This window comes from Sander vitreus, chromosome 12 (genome assembly GCF_031162955.1).
Source record: "Sander vitreus isolate 19-12246 chromosome 12, sanVit1, whole genome shotgun sequence".
Lineage (NCBI taxonomy): Eukaryota > Metazoa > Chordata > Actinopteri > Perciformes > Percidae > Sander > Sander vitreus.
This window is the reverse complement of record NC_135866.1, coordinates 5,349,582-5,374,564: the sequence shown is the minus strand read 5'-3', so window position 1 is coordinate 5,374,564 and position 24,983 is coordinate 5,349,582. Positions and strand designations below refer to the sequence as shown.

Genomic DNA, 24,983 nt, shown 5'->3' with positions numbered 1-24,983 from the left:
CCGATGCAAAGTAACTTCAGTTACAGACCAATATTTTTATATTTCTGTCTCCATCTCCCTCCCAGCTTCTGCATCCCTTCATCTCCCCATCGCCCTTTGGCTCAACCTGAAACTGCATTCCACCTCTCCCTCTTGCTTCCCTCTCCCGTCAATTTTTCTTCCCATCCAACTGTCTTTATCTTTTTCGACTGCTTTGTTCTTCTCTCTTTCTTCTTCCGTCTTTCCCTCCCTCCTTCTCTCGTCACTCAACTCTCTCTCTCTCTCTCTCATTTTGTTTTACATTTTAGGCATTTAGCATACACTCGGATCCAAAGAGACTGCCTCTCGCTCTCTCTCTCTCTCTCCCTCCCACACATGTCGCCTCCATCCTCCCATCTGTTTCTGAATATTCTCTCCAGCTCCCTAATTATCCGTCCTTTCCGACAGCTGATCTGGGTTCAGTGGCCGCGGGCTTCCCTTGATCATACTGTTCCCCACTGATCTGAGAGCGTCAATTGATCCTGGATCAGTGCGCCAAATATGAAACACTTGATAAACACACACCTCTGTCTGTTTTATCCACCTGCCTCTCCTTGCCTCCACCTCTTTGTCCCTCTCAACCCACTTGTCTCTCTTGCCCTATCTTCAGACAGAATTAAAGATCATCATTCAGAGGCGGCAGCACAAATGTATGCAAAATCAATGGCAGGATCGAGATGAACCACACTTTGCCCAAGGTGGTGCAAATTGAAGCAAGAAGGCATTAGTTCCAAATGAAACTTGAGAGAGAAATGTTCCCAACAGTGTATCAGCTTCAAGCAACAAGCCAATGAAATCATGCCATGTAGTATTTACAGCAGAGAAAAATGTCCATTGGGGATTTCTGGCTAGTAACACTGACCGATGACACATCCTAAGAGCTAGATTACCTGGAGAAGACACGACAGAGTAAAATGCATAATGCAGCATAACTTATTTTCTCATCTCTCCTCACCTTTATAGTACAAAGAAGTCAAGGAAGCAATTATCATAATGGCTGTCACTATCAGCCTGCTGCTTCGTTCAGCTGCTTTGGGTTGTCTGCATGCAATCACACTAACTCAGTGGGAAATGTTTTCAACACCTCGTCCTGATTTCTCTTGATGTCCTGCAGAACTTTGATTTGATTGTCTTCGTTTGCTAGTGTGGTGTGTGTGTGGCTCTGTTCATTCTTTTATCTGTATAGACTGAATATCCTCATGTGGTTCATCCTCGCTTTCAAGGAAAAGTTAAGACATTTTGGGAAGTGCACTTATTTGCTTTGTTGTAGAGTGTTAAATGAGAAGATCGATACCACTCTCAATAAGTCTCAGTGTCAAACTACTCCTTAAAGGTCCAGTGAGTAACATTTTTAGTTGTTCATTATCAAAATCTTTGTTGCCCGTTCACAAACTTGTCCTTTTTCATGAATATTTACCACCACCATCAATTCCAAGTATTCCTATTGGCTTGAAATTTTACATTTGCATTTGCATGAACTGGGGTAGACCCTCCATATTCATGCGCCATCTTGAAATACGGCGGTAAGGGAAATACAGGATATACTGCTCCGCCTTTCGCGTTTTCGCTGTCACATGATAAACTCACAGGTGCTGTTAATGGGTATCGTCGCGTCCCGACCGTTCCCGGCCCCGGCAAGTTTGAGGAAGGAAACATGGAGGACCACACGTATTCAAAATCCAAATTTCAGGAAAGGGAGTCTTCTTCTTCGCCCAGAAAAAGAGAAAGGATATTGAAAAGAGCAAGAGACCGGCGTCATCAGAAAAAAGCATGAAGGCTACCGTAGCTGTAATACGTACTTTGAACTGCGTGGCGCGAGAGAGTTGATTGCGATATATGATCTCAACGCTAGATGGGAGAAATTCCCACACATTGGACCTTTAATGGGTAGCATAGGTTCAGCTAGTTACATTAATCAGTAGGCAACTAGCAAACTTTCCAATGAACAACAGAATGTTATAGATCCAAGACAAAACTGACAGATGGCAGGTCTGAGAGAAAAAGTCGCAATTACCAATATGTCTAAATCTGTGTTTCAGCACAATCTAAAGAAGGCAATATTTGCCGAAATGTTGATTCATTGAATTTAAAATGTAAAGATTGCATTGGAGACAGTCTTCTCCTTCCTCTAAGGAAGAAATCATATTGTAGAGCCCTAACAATAAGACTAATACAGTACCAATGTATGCATGTCTTTACTGTTTCATGTCTGGTTTATGGATTCTCATTTTTATTTCTATGGGTGAGGGGCAAAAGGCCAATTCTTGTATCACACGGGATATTTTTCACACATTTACTTCATTAACCTCAAAAGTAAATTGGATTTTTAACTATGAATTCTTTGTACTCCTGTCTCTTTCTTCTCCTTGCACTTGTCTTCTATTACGCTTAATTATTTTAAGGACACCTGGAAAAATATAGAGTTCAGATGATACAAAGAGAAAATGTAGAAAAAGGGCCTTCTTTCAAGTGCTAGATTTCAAAAGTCGTTCCTGCAGTCTTTCAATCCTGTGATGTTTGTCGTCAATGCATTCTCCAGAGAGCCTTCCCAGACACCAAGAAAACTTTGACTGATGCGATTTGGATCAATAGTTTTTCAGAAAATGTCAGAAAAACATCTCACGCCCCGCATGCGGAGTACTATTTCGCACTGTATTGTGAGCAGTCATTGTCAGTTTTTCTCGTTCTCTGAGTGGAGAGTGGGGATCCGACCATCCATTTCAATAAAAAAAATGTTGTGCTTGGTCACTTAAGGCTCTCTAACACTGTAAACTTTAGAAGTGCTTAGTGTGTTTTATAATGAAATGATTTACAACTTACAGTTAAAGTCTGCCTACTCAATATCCTCCCACTAGACGAGAGCTACCATGGTTTATAAATCATCAGAGAGCCATTACCTTGTTAAATCGTACTGAGGCAGATATTCTGTCTGATGTCTGCTTGTATGCTTTTATGGAAAGGAAGCATGACAAATAATTTAAAATTATAGCTGGACTGAAAGCTAACGTACAAAATTATTTTCTGGTGAGGAAATGTGTCTGCGAAAAACATCAAAATCTTGTACAGTAAGCACTGGATGTCTACTTTTATTGTCTGTACACTATGTAAAATAAGCACACTGTGTAAGCCATGTGTGCCTGGTTATGTTCAATTTATGGAATGAACACAGTTATGAATGTATATACCACCATGGTCCCTGTACAAAAAGGAGATTAGGAGAAATAAGGAAAGTGTTGGTGGGGACACAGCTGGAAACGTGATGTGGTTTTAAAGGCGTTAAGGTGGGCAGATCCATCTTCTTTCCACGTGTGATAACCTTGTTTTAGTTCCTGAATCATACAAATAAATTTCTGAGTGTGTTTTCCCCAAAAGATTTTACTTTTTAATCATGAGCAACGAACGGAAACAAATATCTTCATTCATCCTTATTTGTCCGGCTGAAAGTTAATCGTTAGCTAGCAAGTGAAAATACAGCATCCAATTTGTGCTACTGTCACATAATCCTTTCACAATGGAGTCCTTTTATATATATTTTCACCTACATCATGTTATATGCATTTCAGAGTCTGTGCTCCTTTTCTGAAATCGTTCTGAGATGTTGGATGTTGGTGTGAGCGTTTGACCTCACTTGTACAGCCCACCTCTGTCCTACTGTTGTGTGCTTTGCCAAGATATATTTCAATTTTGTAACAACAATACAAACATTTTTCATCACACCGAATACCAACTGAAAAACACATTAGAGACAAATTGATCTTAACCATCCAGAGGGATGTAGCGTCATATTTTAAGTTTGGGTTTGATATAACTGCAGCCCATTAGTTAATAGCTAAATGTCTCTATTAAATAGAAAATAATAAAATGCAACCTCATAATTGGAAAAGGTTCTTTAACTCGCCAAAACATAAACGCAGCACAAGAGCACGTAAGATGTGAAACAAATACGGTAAGAAGTGCACCAGGATTAGGAATACAATATTTAAGCATAAAACCTTTTTGAAGCAAAAATTCTCCTGAAACAAATTTCAAGCTTTTCTCTTTCTAATGGAGAGTAAACGGAATATATTTGTGTTTTGGACTTTTGGTCGATTAAATTAAGGAATAACAAGACATAAGGTTGTGCTCTGGAAAATTGTGTTGGATATTTTTCCTTTTGGATTATATCCCGTTGGATATTTTTTCCTGACATGTTACTGACAAAACAACTACTCAAGAAAATAATCAGGCTTGCCAAAGGCACTTTAAAGCGTTCCGAATAAAAAATGACAACCTTCAGTATGCTCATGGCTTTATCTCCTTTCCTGACAGTATTCACTCAGCTTCTTCTATTCATACCCAAACTATTTTCCTGGTTGTGCCAACTATTCTGGCAAGCTAATTTAGAGCCTGCAGTTCAACCATGATGTTAAGTGGAACGTCAGCACACTCAAAAGTATTCTTGAAACTAGCTGACTCACTCTGAAGCTGTTGAGACTCCTGAGAAGAAACTAGTTTTGGATGAGAACGCCAGCTAAAAGCCAAATATGTTAATGTAATGTCCTTGTTTGTTTCCCTTTCCTTGTCTTGATTTCAAACTTTGGCTTTCTCTGCCTGTCTTTATCACCCCCATGTCCATCTCTTTATCTCTCTGTCTCTCTCTCTCGGTAGTCGAGCATTAATGTAGGAACCCATCTTTTTTCATGCTTTCCTAGCTGTCTAATCTCTTCCATTAGGAGCATTGGATCTTTATTTCTCCCCTCATCCATCCACCCATCCACTCCCGCACACTCCCTCCAGGGTATGTGTGGGTCCTTTAAAGGGTCTTAAAAATAAATTATCCAGGATTAAGGCCTTAAAACGTATTAAAATATCCCATATTGGCTACAGTTATCAGATCATTTGTTTTTGCCATGGAATGACAGGTTCCTTTGCTCTAAAATGTTCAAGCTCAGATTAATACCGGACAGGATTAGCTGTAAAATGTGATTTTTTTAAATTTTTATCATTGTATCTCCTTTAATAAACACAACTGGGCTTTGTGTCCCTTAACAATTAATTTCCTGTGTTGCTTTATCTTCATCCAGACAGTTATAGATGCAGAACTCTCATTAGCTCTGCTCCACTGGAACCAGGCTGGTTTTCTCAGTGTTGTCCCTTTACTGTGTTTTTTTTTTTAAGTCTTTCTTTCTATTCAAGACTTTCTAAAAATGTGCCCACACTGTGTTCTCTTCTCCTCTGTGTCTCTGTCGCTCTGTATCGCATCTCATCTGTGCAAAGCAGGGTCAAATTAAACTGATATCAATGGCTTTCCTTGCCTGAATAATGATAGTCAGCTTGAGCTTTAGATCCATCACGGAGAATTGGATTGAATCGATGTGACCCTGTGATTATGCCAGCAACATCAACATTTCATATATCACACCTTTTGGTTTGATTTTTCATCGTTTCTCACATTATTTTGTGAATAAGAACTTCTTTATGAATTAAATTCAAGGTCTATTTCCCCTGTCTCTTTCCCTGTATCCCCACTGCATCATTTTACATTCTCACTTCTCTTCTCTCTATAATATAATATCTATCACTCTGTCATACTCTCTGTCCATTCTCTTCACCATATCCCTCCTTTTCTCCTCATCTCTAAGTAAGTTCAATTTGATGATGTTTAATTATATATAGTTAATAGGGCTACTTGTTTAGTTTAAAGTAGTCAGGATCACCGGAACTACATTTCCAGGATAATTGTCCCTCACCTTCCGCTCTCTGTTGTCTAACTCCGTTCCTTTTTAGGAAACAACAACAGACTTCGAGCTAGCAAGCTACACGCTGAGAATGTCAAGGTTTGAAGAAAATTTGGATCGTGCAACAAGTCAGACCTGCTTGGTTCTTTCTGTGAATGATTGTAAGGATTTACAAAGAATATGTTTACGACATTTCCTTTCTAACTGGGACGTTTTGGGACTGATTGGTGGGATTGCTGTGGACGAAGTCCACATGGTAATACACTGGTAAGAGCAATTGAGGTTCAACCATGTATCCAGCTAATTTAAACAGCTCACGTTACAGTATTGTGTGAACAGTTAACTTCATTTAATATTGTATGTGGCGTTTTCTTTAGCGGAGTGTGAATGTAACAAGTTCCTTCCCGGGACTATTTAGAGCCACCGTTTCTATGTAGCATCACAAGACGATTGTGATTGGTTTAAAGAATTGCAAACAACCCAGAAAGTTTTTTTCTTCTACCCCAGAATGCATCTGTGTTGTAGCCAGACCTTACTGTACAGCTCTGTGGAAATAGGTCTGGCAATGCAGGACAACGTTTAAAGTAATGAGGAAGGAAAAGCATCCCTGCTTCTGTCTATCCCTCCTGTCTCTCTGGCCTCTGAATTTGCCTCCTCTGATCTCAGCAGTACAGTCTCTGCATGGCAGTGTGGACGACATTAAGCTGTTCGTCCATCCTTCTCTCCACCGCTCCCTCCGCCCAGCCATTTTTTTCTCATGAAAAACTCTCCAAAGCCCAGTGCATGCTGTGCAGTGTTGGATCGTGGCGGTGAGGAGGCCTAATTTATCTCCTTTTCTTGTTCTCTGCTCTTCAATCAACTCTCTTATTTCTTTCCCTTTTCATTCCTGTTCTAGTTATATTCTCTTACTCTCAACCCTCCATCTCTTGCTGTCTCAGCTCTGAAGCAAACTGTCTGCGCTCTGCTGTTCGGGCCAATGCATAGATCTGCTGCTCCATCTCCATCTATCATTTTCAAAGTGAAGCATTGAAGCTCTTTTCCCTCTATTCTGCCTCACTTCTTACATCCCACCGTCCTTCCTTCGACTTTCCCTTCTTGGCTGGACAATTACAGTAAACTGCATATTTTGTGCATGATGTGCGGGAGATGGTAAACTTCCATGTCAGCCTAAAGGAGCAAAATGTTTGTTCGTTTTTTAAATTACTGTCTATGGCAGGTAAACAAATCCTATTAAAACAGCTTTAGGAACTGTTCTATTATAATCACAATGATATTTCTGTGACTTTGACATATCTTGTGTCCTACCAACAGCCAACTTTTTTTTTTTTTTTAACCATGACCATGGTCTTTCCCACATTGTTTTCATTTTAAGAATAGATCAAATGAGTAATGTGAAAAGAGTCAAATCCAAAGACAATTATTTCCAAACTCTGCAGTTCCCCTCAGCTAGAGTGAACCGTTTCAACAGGCAGCTGTTTTCAGCCAAACTTTGATAAACCCACTGTACACTACAGTACCTGCTCAGCACCAAATGGCAGACAGACAGTTAGCGACCAGCTGGTGAACATAGAGTGAAGCAATTAGCAGCTGAAGATTCAGATTGTTCCCCTAAGGAGTTATTGGAGACCAAAATGGAGCTGAAAGGAGAATGAATATTGGACTTACATTTGTCAATTGGAATGGCTAATGGTGTTCCTGTGTGTGTAAATCGGAAACGTTTGCCAACATGTTTCCCGAAATTGTCCAAGGTGTTAAATTGTCAGTTTTGTGTTCACAGCTTGTTGCACTGCCCCCAGGTGGCCAGAAAAAGAAACAGTGAATGCAGGTTCAAGCAAGTACCTTTTCTTTCAAGCTTGACCGTGCACATTCCCCGATCTTAACTTTAAGTATTTTTTGTGCCTGTCAACCAAAAGTTAGTCTATATCAACGACAATTCATTATCGGGATTGCTCCGGTGCCGCCGGAAGATCCGACGGATGTCCCTTATTTGGGCCGGATGTCTGTCACCTTCCACTTTCTTTGGTGGATTTATGAAGACTATGGTTAACTGCTCCTCAGATCTCTGCAGGGTAAATCCAGACAGCTAGCTGGACTATCTGTCCAATCTGAGTTTTCTGTTGCATGACTAAAACAACCTTTGAACGTACACATGTTCCACCAAAACATGTTCCTTCCAGAGGCTATTTTGCAGAGCCACCGTTGCTCCGTCCGGTACTTAGCACCACACAAGACGATTGTGATTGGTTTAAAGAAATGCCAATAAACCAGGGCACGTTTTTCTCCCATCCTGTAATGCTGTGTGGACTAGCCAGACCCTCCTCTGCAGAAAGGTCTGGCAATGCGAGACTAACCAAAAGTTAACCATTGTTAAGTGGTAGATCAGAAAATAGTCATATTGTCCTGCCGAAGGACTCTTCTTTCATTCTCTCCATCTGCTACTCTTCCCCTAACAATGTTTGCCTTCTGTTAACAACTCTTCTTCTTCTCCTCCCTCCCTCCCTCCCTCATCATCACTTTTCATCTTTCCTACTGTACACACCTCCATCCATCCCTCTACTACCTTTCTATCTCCTCTCTCCTCCGACAAGATCTTCATGTCTCCCGCTCTTCTTTGTCTCTCCATCTACTGCACTTTGAAGAGAAAACATGGGCGAAGGGTTGAATTCTGAGCTCCCATCATCTTCCTCTCGCCTCTGTCTCTCAACTCTCTGCTTTAGTACAGTACAGCATCTGCTGTGCATCTTGGTCCACTGCAGCAGAGTTTCTGCTCCCTCCTCCTCCGCCTCCTATTCATCCTCCTATTTCTCCCATTCTATTTCCTCCTCTTCCTCTTCTCAATTTCCTCCTAAGGAGCCTTTAAGTGTTCATCATTGCAGTGAAGAGCCTCACTTTCTATCTCTCTACGTTGGCTAAAGCTCCATCTGGAGTAGAGACTTGCTGATCTCTCCATTTGTCCTTCCCACCACCCTCTCTCGTTCTCTCTCGCCTCTCTGTTCTCCAAATTGTCTGTTGCGAAAATGTTGGCCCTCTGCAATGAAAACGTCTCGGCTTGTATCCATCTCCACTCTCGCCATTCTTATCTCCATCCCTCTGCTACTTCACGTCTGCTGTTATGTGTTGCACAACGGAGTCTCTCTATCTCTCCCAATGCCCTTGTCTCTAATTCTCCAACTCATCCCACCCCTCCTTCCTTCCATCTGTACCACTCTCTCCTCTTTTTACTCCCGAGCACCAAGTCTGTTGTGTGATGTTGGACCACTGGAAAGAGACACTAGAAAAAAAGCTAGAGTTAAGATTTGAGCTTGTCAGGATTTAAGTTTTCTTTAAAATGATTTGTTTTAAATCATTAGCACCGAAGCACCATATATATAACGTCAGACCTTATTTACAGTGTCAGTTCTTTCCCACCACAAGCCGTCTCTCACTTTTTTTTTTTAAATACAGGGTCTGTTGTGTGACGTTGGAACATTGAACCAAAGAGTGGGAAGCCTCTCGTTTCAAAATATCATTAAACACCGGTCTGGCTTGCCCACCAGTTAGGCAGAGTTAGGCAGACTCTGAGGTTTGTTTTCTTTCTCCGTTTTTATTTGTGGCACGTATTAAGCACTTTTGGCTCCATGCAATATGACATGTTGCTTGCTTTCTCAGTTCCCTGATGTCTTTGTTTGGGACTTTTTCTCTGGAACAAAGCTTTTGGCCCAGTTAGTACAATGTAGTTATTAGTGTCTTGTTCAGTAAAGATGAAGTATCAAATATCTTTGTTTCAATCCTGTCTCCTAAAAATTACATTCACATGGAACGGATGTGCATTAGCAACTATGTTTTCGTCGTATTTGAATGTAATTTTGTAGGCGATAGAGTCGCTTAATTGACACTGTCATCGTGTCTCTTGTCCCATCCCTCCCTCCCTCCCTCTCACCTCTCTTTTCTCCAAAGTACAGGGTCTGCTGTGCAGTGTTGGACCATTGCAGTGAGGAGTTATCACTCTCGGGCACCCGGCAGGTCAGTGTCACTGTCCCCCCTACGGACACCGTCTCGTCTGAGGTCACTGGCTGCAAGGGGTCGTCGTCTAGGTAACGGGAGAGAGAGAGAGAGGGGGGGGGGGGGAGAAACGTCATAAGACAGAGTGATAGAGAGGCAACGGAGACAAGTCAGAGAGACACTGCACCTATATGAAAATACAAGCAAAAATAGTATCGCACACCAACACACAAATCAGATAAACCCACAAAATGCATTACTTGCCTCGCTTTCTCTCTTTCTCTCTATCTCCCCCCGCCCATCTCTTTCTCCGCTTGTCAGATTATCTATATATCTCTATCTGTCTTTCTGGAAGCAAAGAGTCAATGCACACACACACACACACACACACACACACACACACACACACACACACACACACACACACACACACATACACAGATATGCTGTCAGAGGGACAGAAAAAGCAGACAAATGGCTATCTGGTTGTATGTCTGCGAGGCCAATGTAAGAGCGATGAGTCAGTAGCAGCTCTGGCACCGAGAGACTGCAGGACCTGAGGGAGCAGCAAAGATGAAGAGACCAAGACAGACAGTGGCTCTCGACAGGTCAAAGCAACAACAAGAGCTCTGGCTCATGCCTCGAATGGCTTTGTGATCCTCTTCTGTCAATATCTGCGTCACTTTTCAACAGCGTGCATTTGTATCGGCTGGAACAGAACAAGCTCAAATGGGACGGGCATTATGGAAATGAGCAGGTCAGAAGGACAGAGAAATAGAATACAAATGACCTAGCATAATGAAGGGATTCTAAAGGCTAGAGCTGGAACTGAAACGCCACAAAAACACTGAACAGTGAACTGGGTGTGTAACAGTATTCAAATTGGCTCAAATTATGGTATTTAACAGCACTCCCTTGATAACGGTTGATAGTGCAGGCTAATGCTGCTTTTTGGATTCAGTGATGGTGGCTGACGATTACGTGAATCAGAATAAGAGGTATTAAAATACGCAGCCCCTTGTTATTGTGAGTAATGCTGAGCCTGGCCGCTGTGGCGCTTTTTACCGTGTTAAGTTACTGCCGCTTTGAGTGCACTCAGCCATGCTTTGCGCTCTCCTCCCTTCCTGCTGACTTCAAAATGTGCCAGTGCTTGCTCAACCTAATCCCAAGCAAAACAAAAATATGGCATTATTGACAACAAGGCCAAGCCAACGGAGGGAACATCTCCTAAGAAGATATGCCCCAAAGCGGTCTCCTCACCCCTGAAAATATGGTGTGTATAAATAGTTTAATTGGAACCAACTTGTCAAGCGGGAGACAGGTTTATATTCGGTGTGGAGCGTTATCACATCCTTGCACCGGCGGTGGAATTTGTTTTTTTTTTTTCTGCAGGAAGAACATCTGCTTAAGTGCGCTTCGGCGGATCTCCCATCAAGACATGAAAGGGGGGGGGGACATGCAGAAGAGGAGGCGAGCAAACTAACTGCATGTTGTATCAAAAACACACATTTGCAGAACATGAGCTGAGAACTACAACTCTGGGTATCTTTCTTTGAAATTTAAAAGCTGGATGGCCAGTTCAGCATCTCAGAAAAACACAAGTTATTAGAATAGAAAAAGAAAAAAAAACTTTTAGGTTTGCCTTTGGGCTGAGAGGATTCAGAGGTCTTAAAGGTACAGCTGCCGTTTGCCTGTACGATTCAAACGGCACTCAGAGACTTCCCGAGCGCTCCGTGTCAGAGTAGGTTGCTCCCCCGCTCTCTGTGGTGTTTTACTGTAGCGCTGACCTTGTGGTCAGTTTATCTAAGCACCGTGATGGCTGAGGGCTGAATGTGTGGTCAAGTGGATTAGTGTCTCCTTTAATAGCGTCTTGGGCTAATTCTTGCGGCTGATCCCAAGAGCTCCTCTCCTTGGCATGAACACTTTGGGTAAATTGGCTGTCCCAGTGCATCACTCATCAAGCCAACCGCACTGAGCTGCAACAAGTTAGCCAAACCTGTGTCTTATCCATGGCTGCTGTAGAAAGATGGCGTTTCTGACCAAGCACAGGCTGTGTTTAAGGCTCAGAGTGAGATTTGTGCTGGTACAATTCCAGTGGTCAATTAGTGGCTCTTGAGGAGATAGCTGTCCACTTCTAAGTGGACACATTTTAACAGAACTCTACATAATAGGGCTGCTCGATTATGAAAAATAAAATCATAATCCCGATTATTTTGGTCAATATTGAAATCACGATTATTTAACACTATTACTCGTTGTCTTTTGGAGAGATATTGCAATTATTAAAGTGAAAAAACAGTGAAACAAATTGGAACAGTGAAATCACCTTCATACTTTTCCTGTTTCAACTATTGTGTCAAATGTTTTACCAATGATTAAAAAGCACTATGCATTTTAAAGCTCCACTAATGCATACCAATCACTTGATGATGTACAGTATATGAGCATGGCAGCCAACATGTTACAGTAGGCCTATTGTTTAAACATAATCACAGATACATTTGGTTTAATTTAATTGCAGCTCAGGTCCCAGTTGAAATTTGATTGCATCAGGATAATGAATACGTCTTTAAGCACTATTTCAAATGGCTGTAAGCATTCATTATATCGTCAGAAGGAGGGGGTGTCCTAATGGCACACCCAACCCATCCACCAGTCCAAACTGGTTCACACAAACACTATAGAGGCACTCGCCAGCAGCATATGACCCCTATAAGCCTCAGATACAGATACAGCTGTTCTTCCTACCTTTAAAGCTACTTAAGAGCATAGTTAAAGGGGGGGGGGGGGAATGAAGTTCAGCCAGAGTTTAAACGGTTAAGTCAGGCTAAACACCCGAGCTGCAAAAATGAAAAAAGAGGGGACCTATCTATCCTTAGCAGACGTTAAAAAGTTAAAAGAAGTTAAACACTGTGGCTTGCGCTTATTTCTTCTCACCTCGCATCCCCTCGCGTCTCCCTCCCTCAAGCTGTAAGCCCGAGGAAGACACGGGTATTTAAAGCAACACAATTTACACTTTCCCTAGCCAGCAACAAGGTGAGAGAACGCAGAGGTAGAAGGCTGACTGGGATATCACATCGAGGGAGGGGGAGAGGAGGAAAGAGAGAAAGATGGATGGATAAGGGTATGTAGATGAGGGTGGGTGTTAAAATGAGTGTCTTGTGTGTGTGTGTGTGTGTGTGTGTGTGTGTGTAAAAAATAAAACACGGGAGAGAGAAGAGAGGAGTCCAGTGAGAAAACAACAAGGGAGATGCTCGAGGGCCCTCAAATGATGAAAAAAGAAGAGGGAGAAAAACTTTTGAAATACCCTTCTTTTTTTTTTAAATAGGCTCATTTGCTTCTTCTCTGAGAGATAGATGAGACAATCAATATCTCTCTCATGTCTATGCTTTACATGCAGAGCTGAAGTGAGAGCATGTTTAACATAGCATAATTTTGGCAACAATGAACTATCATGAAGCAAACTAATCAACACGTGTTTTGTTTGTTACGTACTTGAACAGAAATGTAAACATAACCATTTGTAGCTTTAAGCGGAATAGACAGTACGTGCTAAAACTAGAGGTTCACCCGATTTCAAATGTCTGAGGCTTCAAATTATATCCAGTTAAATCTGGTTCTGTTTCATTGTTTCAGGTCGAGTCTACGGTGGCACATCTGCCAGTGATGGTCTTCTCTCTCTATTTGTAACTGTTCGGGTCACCCACATATAATGTACATATCTGTGGGCTCTAGGATATTGTGATGGGCTACAGTTTCCGATCACAAAAATGACCGTTTGTTGCAGCCCTGCTCACTGGTTTGCTTCTGAAAAAGTGTTTTGCTTCCTGGTACCTGCTGCTCCGTCCACAGACGATGACCATGATGATGTCATGCACATAAAAGTATATTTTCTATGCTTTAGGAAGGTTTGCAAATACAAAACCATAATGGTGTCCTTTCTGTTTTACAAACATCTCTTGGATAATGGTAGTCTGTGGGGAAAGTCCTTTTAAGGCGGCAGGGGGATTTTAATCTGTTGTAATACCGTGGTTTCCTACTGGGGTAAATTGGCAGCAAAGCTGACTTGCAATTCCATATCCAGCTCTCTCAATACATTAATGGAACAATTAATGGAGTTTTGTCATTACAGCGAGGTTGCCAGGTTTGGAACCATCATGCTCGTACAGAGACCAAAATCAGGTGTTGCATCAAGCTGCACAGAAGTACTGGGTGAATAATTGAACTCCTCCTTTAACCAAATAAATTTGTATGCATCAGTTAAAGAGACATTCTGTAGTGGTAGAGCAGGCGCACATATACTGAGAGATTTATGCCTCGACGCAGAGGTCCAGGGTTTGAATCCGACCTGTGACAATTTCCTGCATGTCTTCCCACTCGCTCTCCCCTTTCTCACCTAGCTGTTCTGTCAAAAATTAAAGGAGGAAAAGCCCAAAAATAATCTTAAAAGATACATTGTGTAAATAGGGCTCTGTGCCCTCCCCCTCCAGTCATTTAGCTAAGCTAGGCTAACCAAGTCCTGAACAAAAGATTGACACACAGACATGAGATTGATTTCGATTTTCTTATCTCACTCTTGGGAAGAAAGCAACTAAGTTTATTTCCCAAAAAAAATGAACTATTCCTTCAATAAAAAAAAAAAGCTTCCTTCACTCTCTAAAAAGAACAGTGAAAAATGCAATCCACTTTGGCCATCTCCATGTTCACCCTCTCTTCCTTCCTCCTCCATCTGTCTCCCTCCATCTTTTCCCCCCGCCTATACTCTCCATCTGCCCCGATGTCCTCCTTGGTTTCCTCTCGTCCTCCCTCACCTCTTTGCCCTTCTGTCGAGCCTCCTCCTCCTCCTCTCCCAATAATCTCATTTACTTCTCAGCATCCTTAATTCCCTCGTTCCTTCTTTTTTTTTGTTCTCCAAGGGTAGCTTAACAGTGTTGCTGCTTATGAGCACAGGTTAATTAACTTTATTTACTGTGATACAAGTGTATGTGTGCACCCTTAGCATGTAGGTGTGTGTGTGTGTGTGTGTGTGTGTGTGTGTGTGTGTGTGTGTGTGTGTGTGTGTGTGTGTGTGTGTGTGTGTGTGTGTGTCGACACTATTCACCCCATGTGTGTATGGTGTTTGCACATAAGGGTGTAGCAGTTGCTTTGCAAGGAAGTAATTGCGAATAATTGAAAAGTATGAACATATCTCCTCACACAAATGAATATGTGCGTCTAAAAAGAGCTTACTATTGACGTTTGTGCGTGTTTGCACTCAAGTGCAGTCATATTTGTTTTGCAGGGAGGAACTTATCTGTTTGTGCACAAGTGTGTGGGACGAAGTATCTGTGTGATTTATGAGATTTATCTGCATGTGGTTGAGGCTGTGCGCATGTGTGTGCTGGTGTGTGCGTATGTGTGCATCCATATTGTATTGCAGCTGCACAGAGAGTAGTGCTGTGGTGTGTGACAGACAGACAGAGCCATGTGTCATGGTGCTTGCGATGCTGTCCACATTTGATGGGAAATTCAGCAAACATTGTGCGGTTTGATATGGCATGGTATGATACAGGCCATTACACACACACACACACACACAGAGGCATCCATTGGCACACACTGCAAGCATGGTGACATGCCCCCACCACCCTGAATCGTACGTACACACACACACACACACACACACACACACACACACACACACACACACACTGTCATAAAACATACAAACAGGAAGACATACACGTCTATCAGGCACAAACAACTAAGCTTACAGAAAGACATAAATACGTAAAAATGCTCTTAAAAATATATTAAATACAGTTGGACACAAGAGGCATACATACAAACACGTGCACACAAAGCGCACAGAGGACACATTCAGGAAGACACACACACACACTCGCACACACACACACAAACACACACACTGACACAGAGAGAAACCTCCCCCACACCATCCATCTCTGCCCAGCTGTCTCTGACCACCACCCATCCCCCTGGGTAAGTGTGTGTGTGTGTGTGTGTGTGTGTGTGTGTGTGTGTGTGTGTGTGTGTGTGTGTGTGTGTGTGTGTATGTGTAAATGTTTGTGTGTGTGTGTGTGTGTGTGTGTGTGTGTGTGTGTGTGTGTGTGTGTGTATGTGCGTGTGTGCCCTTCTGCCCAACTCTACAAGCTCCCCACTGTCTTCCTCTTTTTGTATCCTTCTCTCCATTCCATACCCCCCTTGTACTGTACGCCTGGTGTGAGTCAACCCAGATATTTGATAATTTGCCCAGTGAATGAAAAAAATACTAATGCAATGTGAAACAAGTCTTTTTTTCAAGTAACAGCCTCCCCTTTTTAATTGCGAGACAAACACTTCTCCGGCTTGTGAAGTGTGGAGCAGGGTGTAGCGAAAGGCTTTGTTTTCCACCTGATTTTCGCGGCTTCGCAGCTTTTAATAGAGGAACCGTTGTTGCGACTCTCATTCGGTTGTCCTGTCGCTGTCATCTGGGGGGCACTGAACAAATTACTTATAATCTTTGAGGGTGTGGGTGGGTGGGGAAGTAAAGGGGGGTGGGGGAGTGGGATTGGCCTGTGTGTTTGGGATTTAAGCACCCCTGCCTGCCGTCTTAGCACAAACAAACTCTTTAGCCTTTCCTCCAGCCCGCCTTTTTTCTCAGGGCTAAGGGTTTGCAGGGGATTGTGGGAGCCCAAAACAGCCCCCACCCGTCTCCCATCAAGAACCCCCTCCAAACACCTCCAGCAGCACCGACCCTGCCACCCCACCCTTCCTCTGCTGCCTGTCAAACATAGTTAGCTCAGAGCTCAGACGATCCCCCTCCACTTCTTCGTCCTCATCCTCCACCACACACACACACATCACTCCCATCACAGCCCAGCAGTGTCTGCAGCAACAGTGAGGCGCCAAGCCGGCCGCCCCACCCTGCCACTGGAACAGCGCTATGAGAAAGAAAAGAGAGTGCGGGGTGAGAGAGGGAGGGGGGAGAGGGAGAGGGGTTCAGCTTGCAGAAAAGGGCAGCAGCATCACTGCTGACAAAAGAAAAAAGAATAATGATTTGCCAGTAAGAGAAAGACAGAGAGACTTGGGGCGATGAGCGAGAGAGAGCAAGAGAGAGGTGGAGAAAAGCCCAGGGGAAAAACAGGGAGAATGAGAGAGGGAAAGAGAGAGTGAGAGGTGAGGGAAGGACATGGCAGAAATAAGCATATATAGATAGATGATACCGATGAGGAGAGATGACAGGGTGACTTAGAAAAGGGGGCAAAAAGACTGAAAGAGCATAAAAAAACAATGAGAGCGAGATGGAGGGAAGTGGAGCAGAGTGGAAAGACAGAAAGTCAAAAAGGAGACAGAGGGATGGAAAGATTAAAAAAAAAACTGAATAAGGGATGTGGAAGTGGGTTAGAGAGAAAGAGCAACACTGATAGCTGATGAGAGTTAAAGGATATGTTCAGATTTTTGGGGGGGTTAATGTTAATACAATAAGCATGCTGAAAAAGTTATCGGCCCATGTAATTATCCATTCCTCCTCTCCATACATGTCTGATCTTTGATGGCGACACTGTATGTGATGTTGGATGAAATCTACCTTTGTCATTCTTAAGTCCAGCTGGTTAATATAAGCGTGATATTATTACTGAGTTAGTCAAACCAAAGTTAGAGTCTTTTTTTGTACAAAATTCCCTCTTTGTGTTTGCTTGGAAAGTGTTCCCTTGCTGATCCATGGCGCAGGGATACATCCTGGTATTGGCATGTACAAGGCTGGATTACATCCCCTAAAAGCCTCAGATTACATGTCAATTGGTTCTTGGCACCAATAAGGTACAATATCAAGTAAGGCGGGTTCTGCACAGCCCAGTATCCTAGGGATTACTTTCACATTGGAGGATTCTGCACCTTGTGATTATGGCCAGTGCCACAGTCAGTGACAATGCAAGAAATAGTGTGCCCTATTTGCAGTGAGGCGGTAACGATGGGTGTCCGACTTTCATTCAGGAGACCAGAAAGTGAGAAGTTAAAAAAGACGTTGGCATTAAATGTAACCTAGGTTTTTGCAGTCATTCATCAGCACTCTTGTCTGGCGAGAGAGTTGTTCTGCATTTTGTGGCTATGTTTTGTGGTATGGGCCTGGACAAAACACCAGGAATAAACATACATGCAACTGTCAGAATGCAGCTGTGAAGCTATGAAGCTTCATATTAACGTTGCATTAACTCTTATCTTTTGCACAGAATGAGGTCTAGATTTCGTCTCCCACTTTTTTTTTACAGTGAATAGAGGCATTGCTTAAGAGCTAGTGTGGACAGGAGAAATGATTACAGTGACCAAAAAACGTTTTCAATGTACATAAACAAAATATGAACCTATACTGTAATGTCACCCTTCATGTATTCACTAATCACACTGAAACCCATTAGTCAGCTACTTCTTGTTACATGATAATTAGCTCTATAATCATCTCTCTGCACTGTTTTGATACGTTCCTTGTATTGTGATGCAGTGTCAAGGGCTTTGGAAATGTTGTTCATTATTTGACAGCTGTGCCAGCTAAGCTTCTTTTGAAAATGAACCGATTGGACACAGACAGACGAAGAGACACAGACAGAGACAGATTCCAAAGAGAAGAACTGCGGCAACTTTACCAACCAGAAATCATCATCTGATAATACAGAAAGATAACCGGGCTTTATTTGTCTATTTTATTTGAAATAGACACACACACACACACACACACACACACACACACACACACACACAGAGGAAGATAAAGAGAGTGAAATCTTTAATGCCTTGGCAAATGCACTGACTTCCCCTGCCAATAGGCCACTTAAAGAAATGAGTAGTCAATTACCAGAAGTCTGCCCTTTTGGCTAAGATCACTAGCCTCTCTAAGGGTCTCAGAACCTGCACTCTTTCTCTCTATCCGTCTCTGTACAGACAACACCCATCTTTCAAAACAGCAATAACCACATGCTAGGAAAAAAGTTTCCAATCTGTTCTGGAAACACTATCACGCATACACACAAACTCTTACATAAGCATGAAATGACGTGCACACTGGGTGATAATGTAATATCATTGCTCGTCTTTCAGCAGAATCATATCATGATGAGGTTACTGTTGCACCAAATTCAGTTATCTAGATTAAAGATTCTGAACAAGCGGTGATTAGAAACAAAAAAAAAGTGTTTTAAAAACATGTTTTAGAGTATGTTACAGCAGCAGATTAATGCCCATGCTTTTGGAATGACATGATCTACTATTACATACTAGAAAGGGTGGGGGAAAAAACGACAATCGCATGTATCGTGATTTTTTTTTTTGCAACGATTTTTAAAATGGCTTATTTTTTCCTAGAATCGATATTTTTTATTTATTGTTTTACCAATGATTCACCTAAATATTTTCTGTTTATACGATACCGCTGACAGCGACTCCATCATATCCGTTTCCAGCCAAACAGAGCGAAAGCAGAACATGCAGAACATCCATGTTATGTTCTTTACAAATGAAATAAATGTCTGACTGACTGACATGTGATGTGCATCCTTCTTAGAAAACAATTAGTTTTTAGAAATGTCTCATGATATATTGTCTGTAGAAGAGTATTATTCAACTTTTGTTTTTGTAAAAGAAGGTGGGAAAAAAATCACAATAATATAATAATAATAATAATAATAATAATATCGATTGCAATGACTTCTACTGTAGAATCGCAAAAATACTACTGTAGAATCGGCAACCTTGTATTGTGAAAGAATCAAATCGGGACAAAGGCATATTGTCCCAGCACTACATACTAGAGTAATGTTCACCTGCCTGCATACTTTTGACCATGAAGCACATATACAGTGTATTGTTTGTAAAAACATATTCAAATACAGTTACTGTGATATTGTTTAAAGGCCAGCTCTATACTGGATGCAGAAACACAGGACATAACATACCACAATGTACATGAATAGATATAGTACACAGGCACACATACTCTCCACCTCTGCCACTCTATAGCATGCCCAAAATAACTATCTCTCACACACACACACACACACACACACACACACACACACACACACACACACACACACACACACACACACACACGCACACCTATCCAGTCATAAAACCTTCCGATAACAGCAGATACTTATACACCAGGCACAAGAAGGATGGGCTCTCGATTCCCCCAGAAGGGCCAAGATTAGAAAGAGGGGGAATAGTCCTAAAGCAAAAGAGAGAGCGAGGCTGAGAAGGATGAAGGAAGAGAGGGAATGACAAAGGGAGAGCGATGGAGGAAGAGAGAGAGAGAGAGAGAGCGAGAGAGAAGGGTGAGCCAGTGAGCAAAGGGGTGACAAGGGGAGATATGCTTCAAATTAAATCATTTGGAACAAAAGAGGATTGTTGCCAAGCAACCCAACCAGAACGGGGTTACCAGGACAACCGAGGTGACCCGAAGCTTGACCTAAGAAATGGAGTTGCCCTTGTCGTCAGTTGGCACAAACACACACCAACACACACTCCAACACACACCTAATCATACTCCATGTGTGTTGGTGTGTGTTGGTGTGTGTTTTGTGACAAGGGTGACTCCAGGTACTTCTCTCTGTCTCTGTTACTTTGAAGGCCCATCCAACTCACGCAAACAGAGAGCAGATTCCTTCTGGAAAACGCAGAACACAACTGAAATGTCATCCTGCGGCACAAACAAAAAGCAGGGCTTTCAGTCAGGAGGGGGTTTTAGAACTGAGAGGGGATGAGGTTAGGTGGCTAATGGACGACGTTAGCCAAAATCAACAGCTAGTGAAGCACAACAGATAAACTGTTCAATGTCCAAGATGAGCTTGCAGAATAAACAAACAGAGCTGTATTTTTCAGATGGTTTTGGCAGCACTGTCTGTACACAAACACTGTTTTGAAAAGATCGACGGATCCCACATTCACCTTTAGTAAGGGAATGGATGGGCAATCCTCATTTAATTGGGGAACTGTGAGAGAGGTTTTACATTAGAGGTCATTTACATTGAAACATCATGTCACTGTCTACCTAATAAAGACATCAAATCCCGTAGAGACCTACTGATAAGGGCTGGGTACCCCCAACGATTCGATTATATTTCCGATTCGATTCTATATTAATTAGGTTAGTAACTAAACAATACCAATTTTTCTTGGATATGAAAGAGATTCTCAGAGAACTTATGTTGTAAATTGTACAAGCAACCCCAAAAGGGGCTCAATTCACCACATCCATGGTGAAAAGGCATATATTAAAAGATCGATTTTGGGATTTTATTAATCGATGTCAGATCACTTAAACAAAGATGGATTTTAATTGGAGAATCAATTACTTTATCCCAGCCCTACTACTGATACTGCTAATACTGGATATTTTAGGCTGATACAGAAACCCCTTTAAGAGAAGGTTTTCAGCCTTTTGTTTTTTTTTATTCTTCAAACAACTTCTTCCGTCACTTTTCGTGTGCAACTACATGAATGCCTTTGAAGAGAGACTGTATAAAAGTGTGCCCTGTTATCCCCATTTGTATGATTCATCACCTCAAGACTACAAAGACATAGAGCCAGGACCAGGCTATAATGACAGGCTTTTTTCCCTATCTTTAAGTGTGGCCATTCGGAAAAGGTTAACACTTTTACCTTTAGATGTGGTTGGACAACACAATCTAGTTTTTTTCAGTTTAAATCACCCCTCTTCCTGACTTCTGTCATGCACATTTGATTGAAAATTCCATTTAAACTATTTTGAAAATTAGCGTTGCATTCAGTCTTGTAAGATGTTGCGTTGTTTTCCATGCATAATTATAAAAACCTGTCCAGATAGTCGTATTGCAAACTGGGATACTTTGAGGTGCTACTGAAGTCAGTTTCTTTGGTATCTTGTCAACTCTCTTGCCTGGCTGCTTCCAAATGAAATCACAAATAAACGTGTTCTCTCTTCATCGTGTAATTGTTGCTGTGTTACATGAGACTGAATGTTCTGCTGGATGTTTTGTTTCAGGCAGACCTCCTTCCTTTCTTTTCCTCTCTGTGTCTCTGACTGTGCCGTCACATGACATGAAAGGACGAGGAGTGTGTGTGTGTGTGTGTGTGTGTGTGTGTGTGTGTGTGTGTGTGTGTGTGTGTGTGTGTGTGTGTGTGTGTGAGTGATGGTAGGGAGTATGTATACTGTAGGGGTGGAACGGTACATGTATTCGTATTGAACCAAAATGGTACGGCATCTTGGTTCGGTACATGAATTTACATGGAGAATACACGGTATAAAAATAAATAAAACTTGCGTGCAAATGAATTAATGTAATGTGGAACTACTGTTACATACGCGTTTCTTAGGGACACCTAATCTGTAGCCCCGCCTAAGCTCTGAAGCTCCCAAGCTCCACCTACATGTTGAGTCGGTCCAGTGAGTCCACACGAAGAAAACTAGTCCCTTCCATATACAACCAAACACGAATGTACTGTAGTTGTTTCCCTTCTTGCCTTGACCACAAATGGCTTCCAGGCCCATTTGCTTCGCTGTTAGCTCCGCTTTTAGCTCCGCCGTTAGCTGTTAGCTCCACCGTTAGCTTCGCTGTTTGCTGCTAGCTCCGCTGTTAGCGTGTGACGCTAACGCCACAATTCGCCAACTGCTCTGTGTAACCGAAGCTGCTCTTTTAACACCCCTGCTCTGTGCATTCACATATGACAGCAGTGCTTGTCCATATCCCATATCACACTACTAGCTGATTGTCTTATTTTGTTTAAGTTCCAGATGGAGTCTGGAGATGATGTGGGGTAGCCTACTTATTGTTTACCGTTTACATCTTACTTTATATGCTTCAGGCTGTTGCAGCTAGCTCAGGGGAGAGACTGCACAATAAAAAAAATTGTCTTCTGCATTTTTGTTATGCTTTTCCCTCCATTGTACCGAACCGAACCGTGATGTCTGAACCGAGGTATGAACTGAACCGTGACTTCAGTGTACCGTTCCACCCCTAGTATACTGTAAGAGAGTGTGTATGTTTGTGTGTCTGCCTGGAAATAGCACAGAAAGACAAAGCACGGTTGGAAACAGAAATCTTAATGTGAACCGTTTGGAGTACAGTGTGTGCGCGTGTGCGTGCGTGCGTGCGCGTGTGCGTGCATGCGTGTGTGTGCGTGTGTAGGATGTGTCTCCCCTTCATTAGAGGCGTGTTTCTCAGTGTACTGGAACGCTCTCTTCCTTGTATCCAGGCATGTCTCTTTTCTCCAGGGACCACTTTGAGAATATGCGTGTCCACCAGTGTGTGTGTGTGTGTGTGTGTGTGTGTGTGTGTGTGTGTGTGTGTGTGGCCATGTAAATCCCCTTCTCTTCCCCCATCATGTCTGCAGGAATGTGTGTACGCCTTGTAACGACGAATAACCACTAACGAACGCAACCTTTCAAACTGGCCCCCACAGTTTGTCACTCCCAATCAAGACAATGGAGATCAATGGAACATCAAAGTGAGGGAAAGGAAGATGAAGAAGATGAGGAAGGGGGATGGGGCTCTCTGCTTCCAACAATGGCAGCGCAGGCACAGACAGTAAAACAATAGAGGCCGGACTGCGTCGTTTTCTATCTGCATGCACACACTGAGTGGCGTGACGGCTCCAGACATCGTTAGGGCGCCCCTCGTGGGCTAATTGACTGATTAGGGTCACTCCACATGGTCTCAACTGTCATGGCCGCCAACATCGGAGAATTGGCGCGGCCGTGTGACCATCTGGTGACCTACTTGACATGAGGGATGAACTATAATGCCACGGCATTGGCATATATGATGGAGGCACTGGGATATACATCTGGATGAAATGTGGAGATGCTGCAAACATGCAAATTATGATTAGAATATTCCGTTCTATTCATACTGATTAATAAATTGCATCTGAATTCAATTACTGAGAAATTAAACCATATATTGTTTGCTAGAGATCTCCTGGAAGCTCCATAAACGACCCCTGGACCCTAATGATTTTTTAAAAATGCGAGCACAGTGGCGCACGGCGCTAACACGCAAGCCTACACACACTATAAATACATCAGGCAATGCAATGCACAGTAGTGATGTTACAGTAAATATAGTAAATAGGTGGGTAAAGAATGAACTCCGGTCAGTGTCAATCATAAGACAAAGCACCGCTTATGTAACCTATCATCTGCTGTGCTTTCAGTAAAAATCCTTGTTGCATTCCTTAAAAGACTTTAATGTGACTGACATCCATTTGATACTGCTAACTGTAATTTATTCAAACAATGGATTCAAATTGAATTTGTCACTGCACAGTATTTCTATGGACATTTTTATTCTTGTCAGGATGAAAAAGTCTCAGAAACCATTACAGAACACTAACGGTCCTTTCCTAATCATAAAACTCTGAGCAGCTCCCTAAGATCAGTCGGCACATTACTCTGATCCAATGGTATGCCAAAGTCTGGGATATATCATAACACAAAACGGAAGGAATCAATGCTTAGGAATAACATTTTGCTGCATTCCGGAATGTTTTTCTGCTGCTGTGGACAGGGGGGAACCATCATTTAGGCAGCAGCATAACTACCTGATATCCGGTATGAAAAGGAAAATACCAGCCAGATACATCATCCAATTCCTAATGTGTGTTATAAATCCATATCATAAAAGGTATATGTCAAGCTAAAAAGCCGGGTAAACACCAAACCCCCTACACACAAGCACAGATGCATGATGGATGTACATAAGACTGTGCAGATGTGTGTGCACTGTACCATCAATGTCATTTGAAAAACCTGTGACACCCAATCTAAAACTGTCAGGAACTATGAAAAACTGCCAATGGAGTTTAAAGTACTGTATATCTATATCTGATGGGTTTTGTAAAAGTTTCCCTAAATTTGTCTTTCCGTTTTCACCCATTCCCAAAAGCTTCCCTTTTAAAAAAATATCTAGGTCCTTCGGAATGGTTGTGATACTTCTTAAGTATCTACATTCACAATAAAAACAACATGAAATGCATTAAGCCTTGTGTTGTCTTCCTGTCAACCATGAAAAATACACTTTTGTTGTTATGGTTGCTTTTTTCCCAAAAGTTTTTGTGGGTTTTTTCAAAATTTGTATCACTTTTTGTCGCTTTTTCAAAGTTTTAGGCACGTTTTTGACATTTTTGGTGCTTTTTCCAATGTTTTTGTTTAATTAAAGTGCATATCAAGTCTCTGTACACTTTCTAAGTCAGTAAAAAACAAAAACAGAAGAGAAAATACACAATATTACATAAAAAAAACTCAGTTATTTG

The 24,983-nt window shown here is 42.1% G+C and overlaps 1 protein-coding gene across 2 annotated transcripts in view; it reads right to left on the bottom strand.

The window, feature by feature from the left end:
• Positions 1 to 24,983, bottom strand: part of cadm3 (cell adhesion molecule 3) — a 93,674-nt gene that overhangs the window by 45,939 nt on the left and 22,752 nt on the right. For both annotated transcript variants that reach the window (XM_078264116.1, XM_078264115.1), the window contains exon 3: positions 9,655 to 9,804. In XM_078264116.1, coding sequence (XP_078120242.1) covers positions 9,655 to 9,804 — 150 coding nt within the window. The remainder of the gene's footprint in view (positions 1 to 9,654; positions 9,805 to 24,983) is intronic.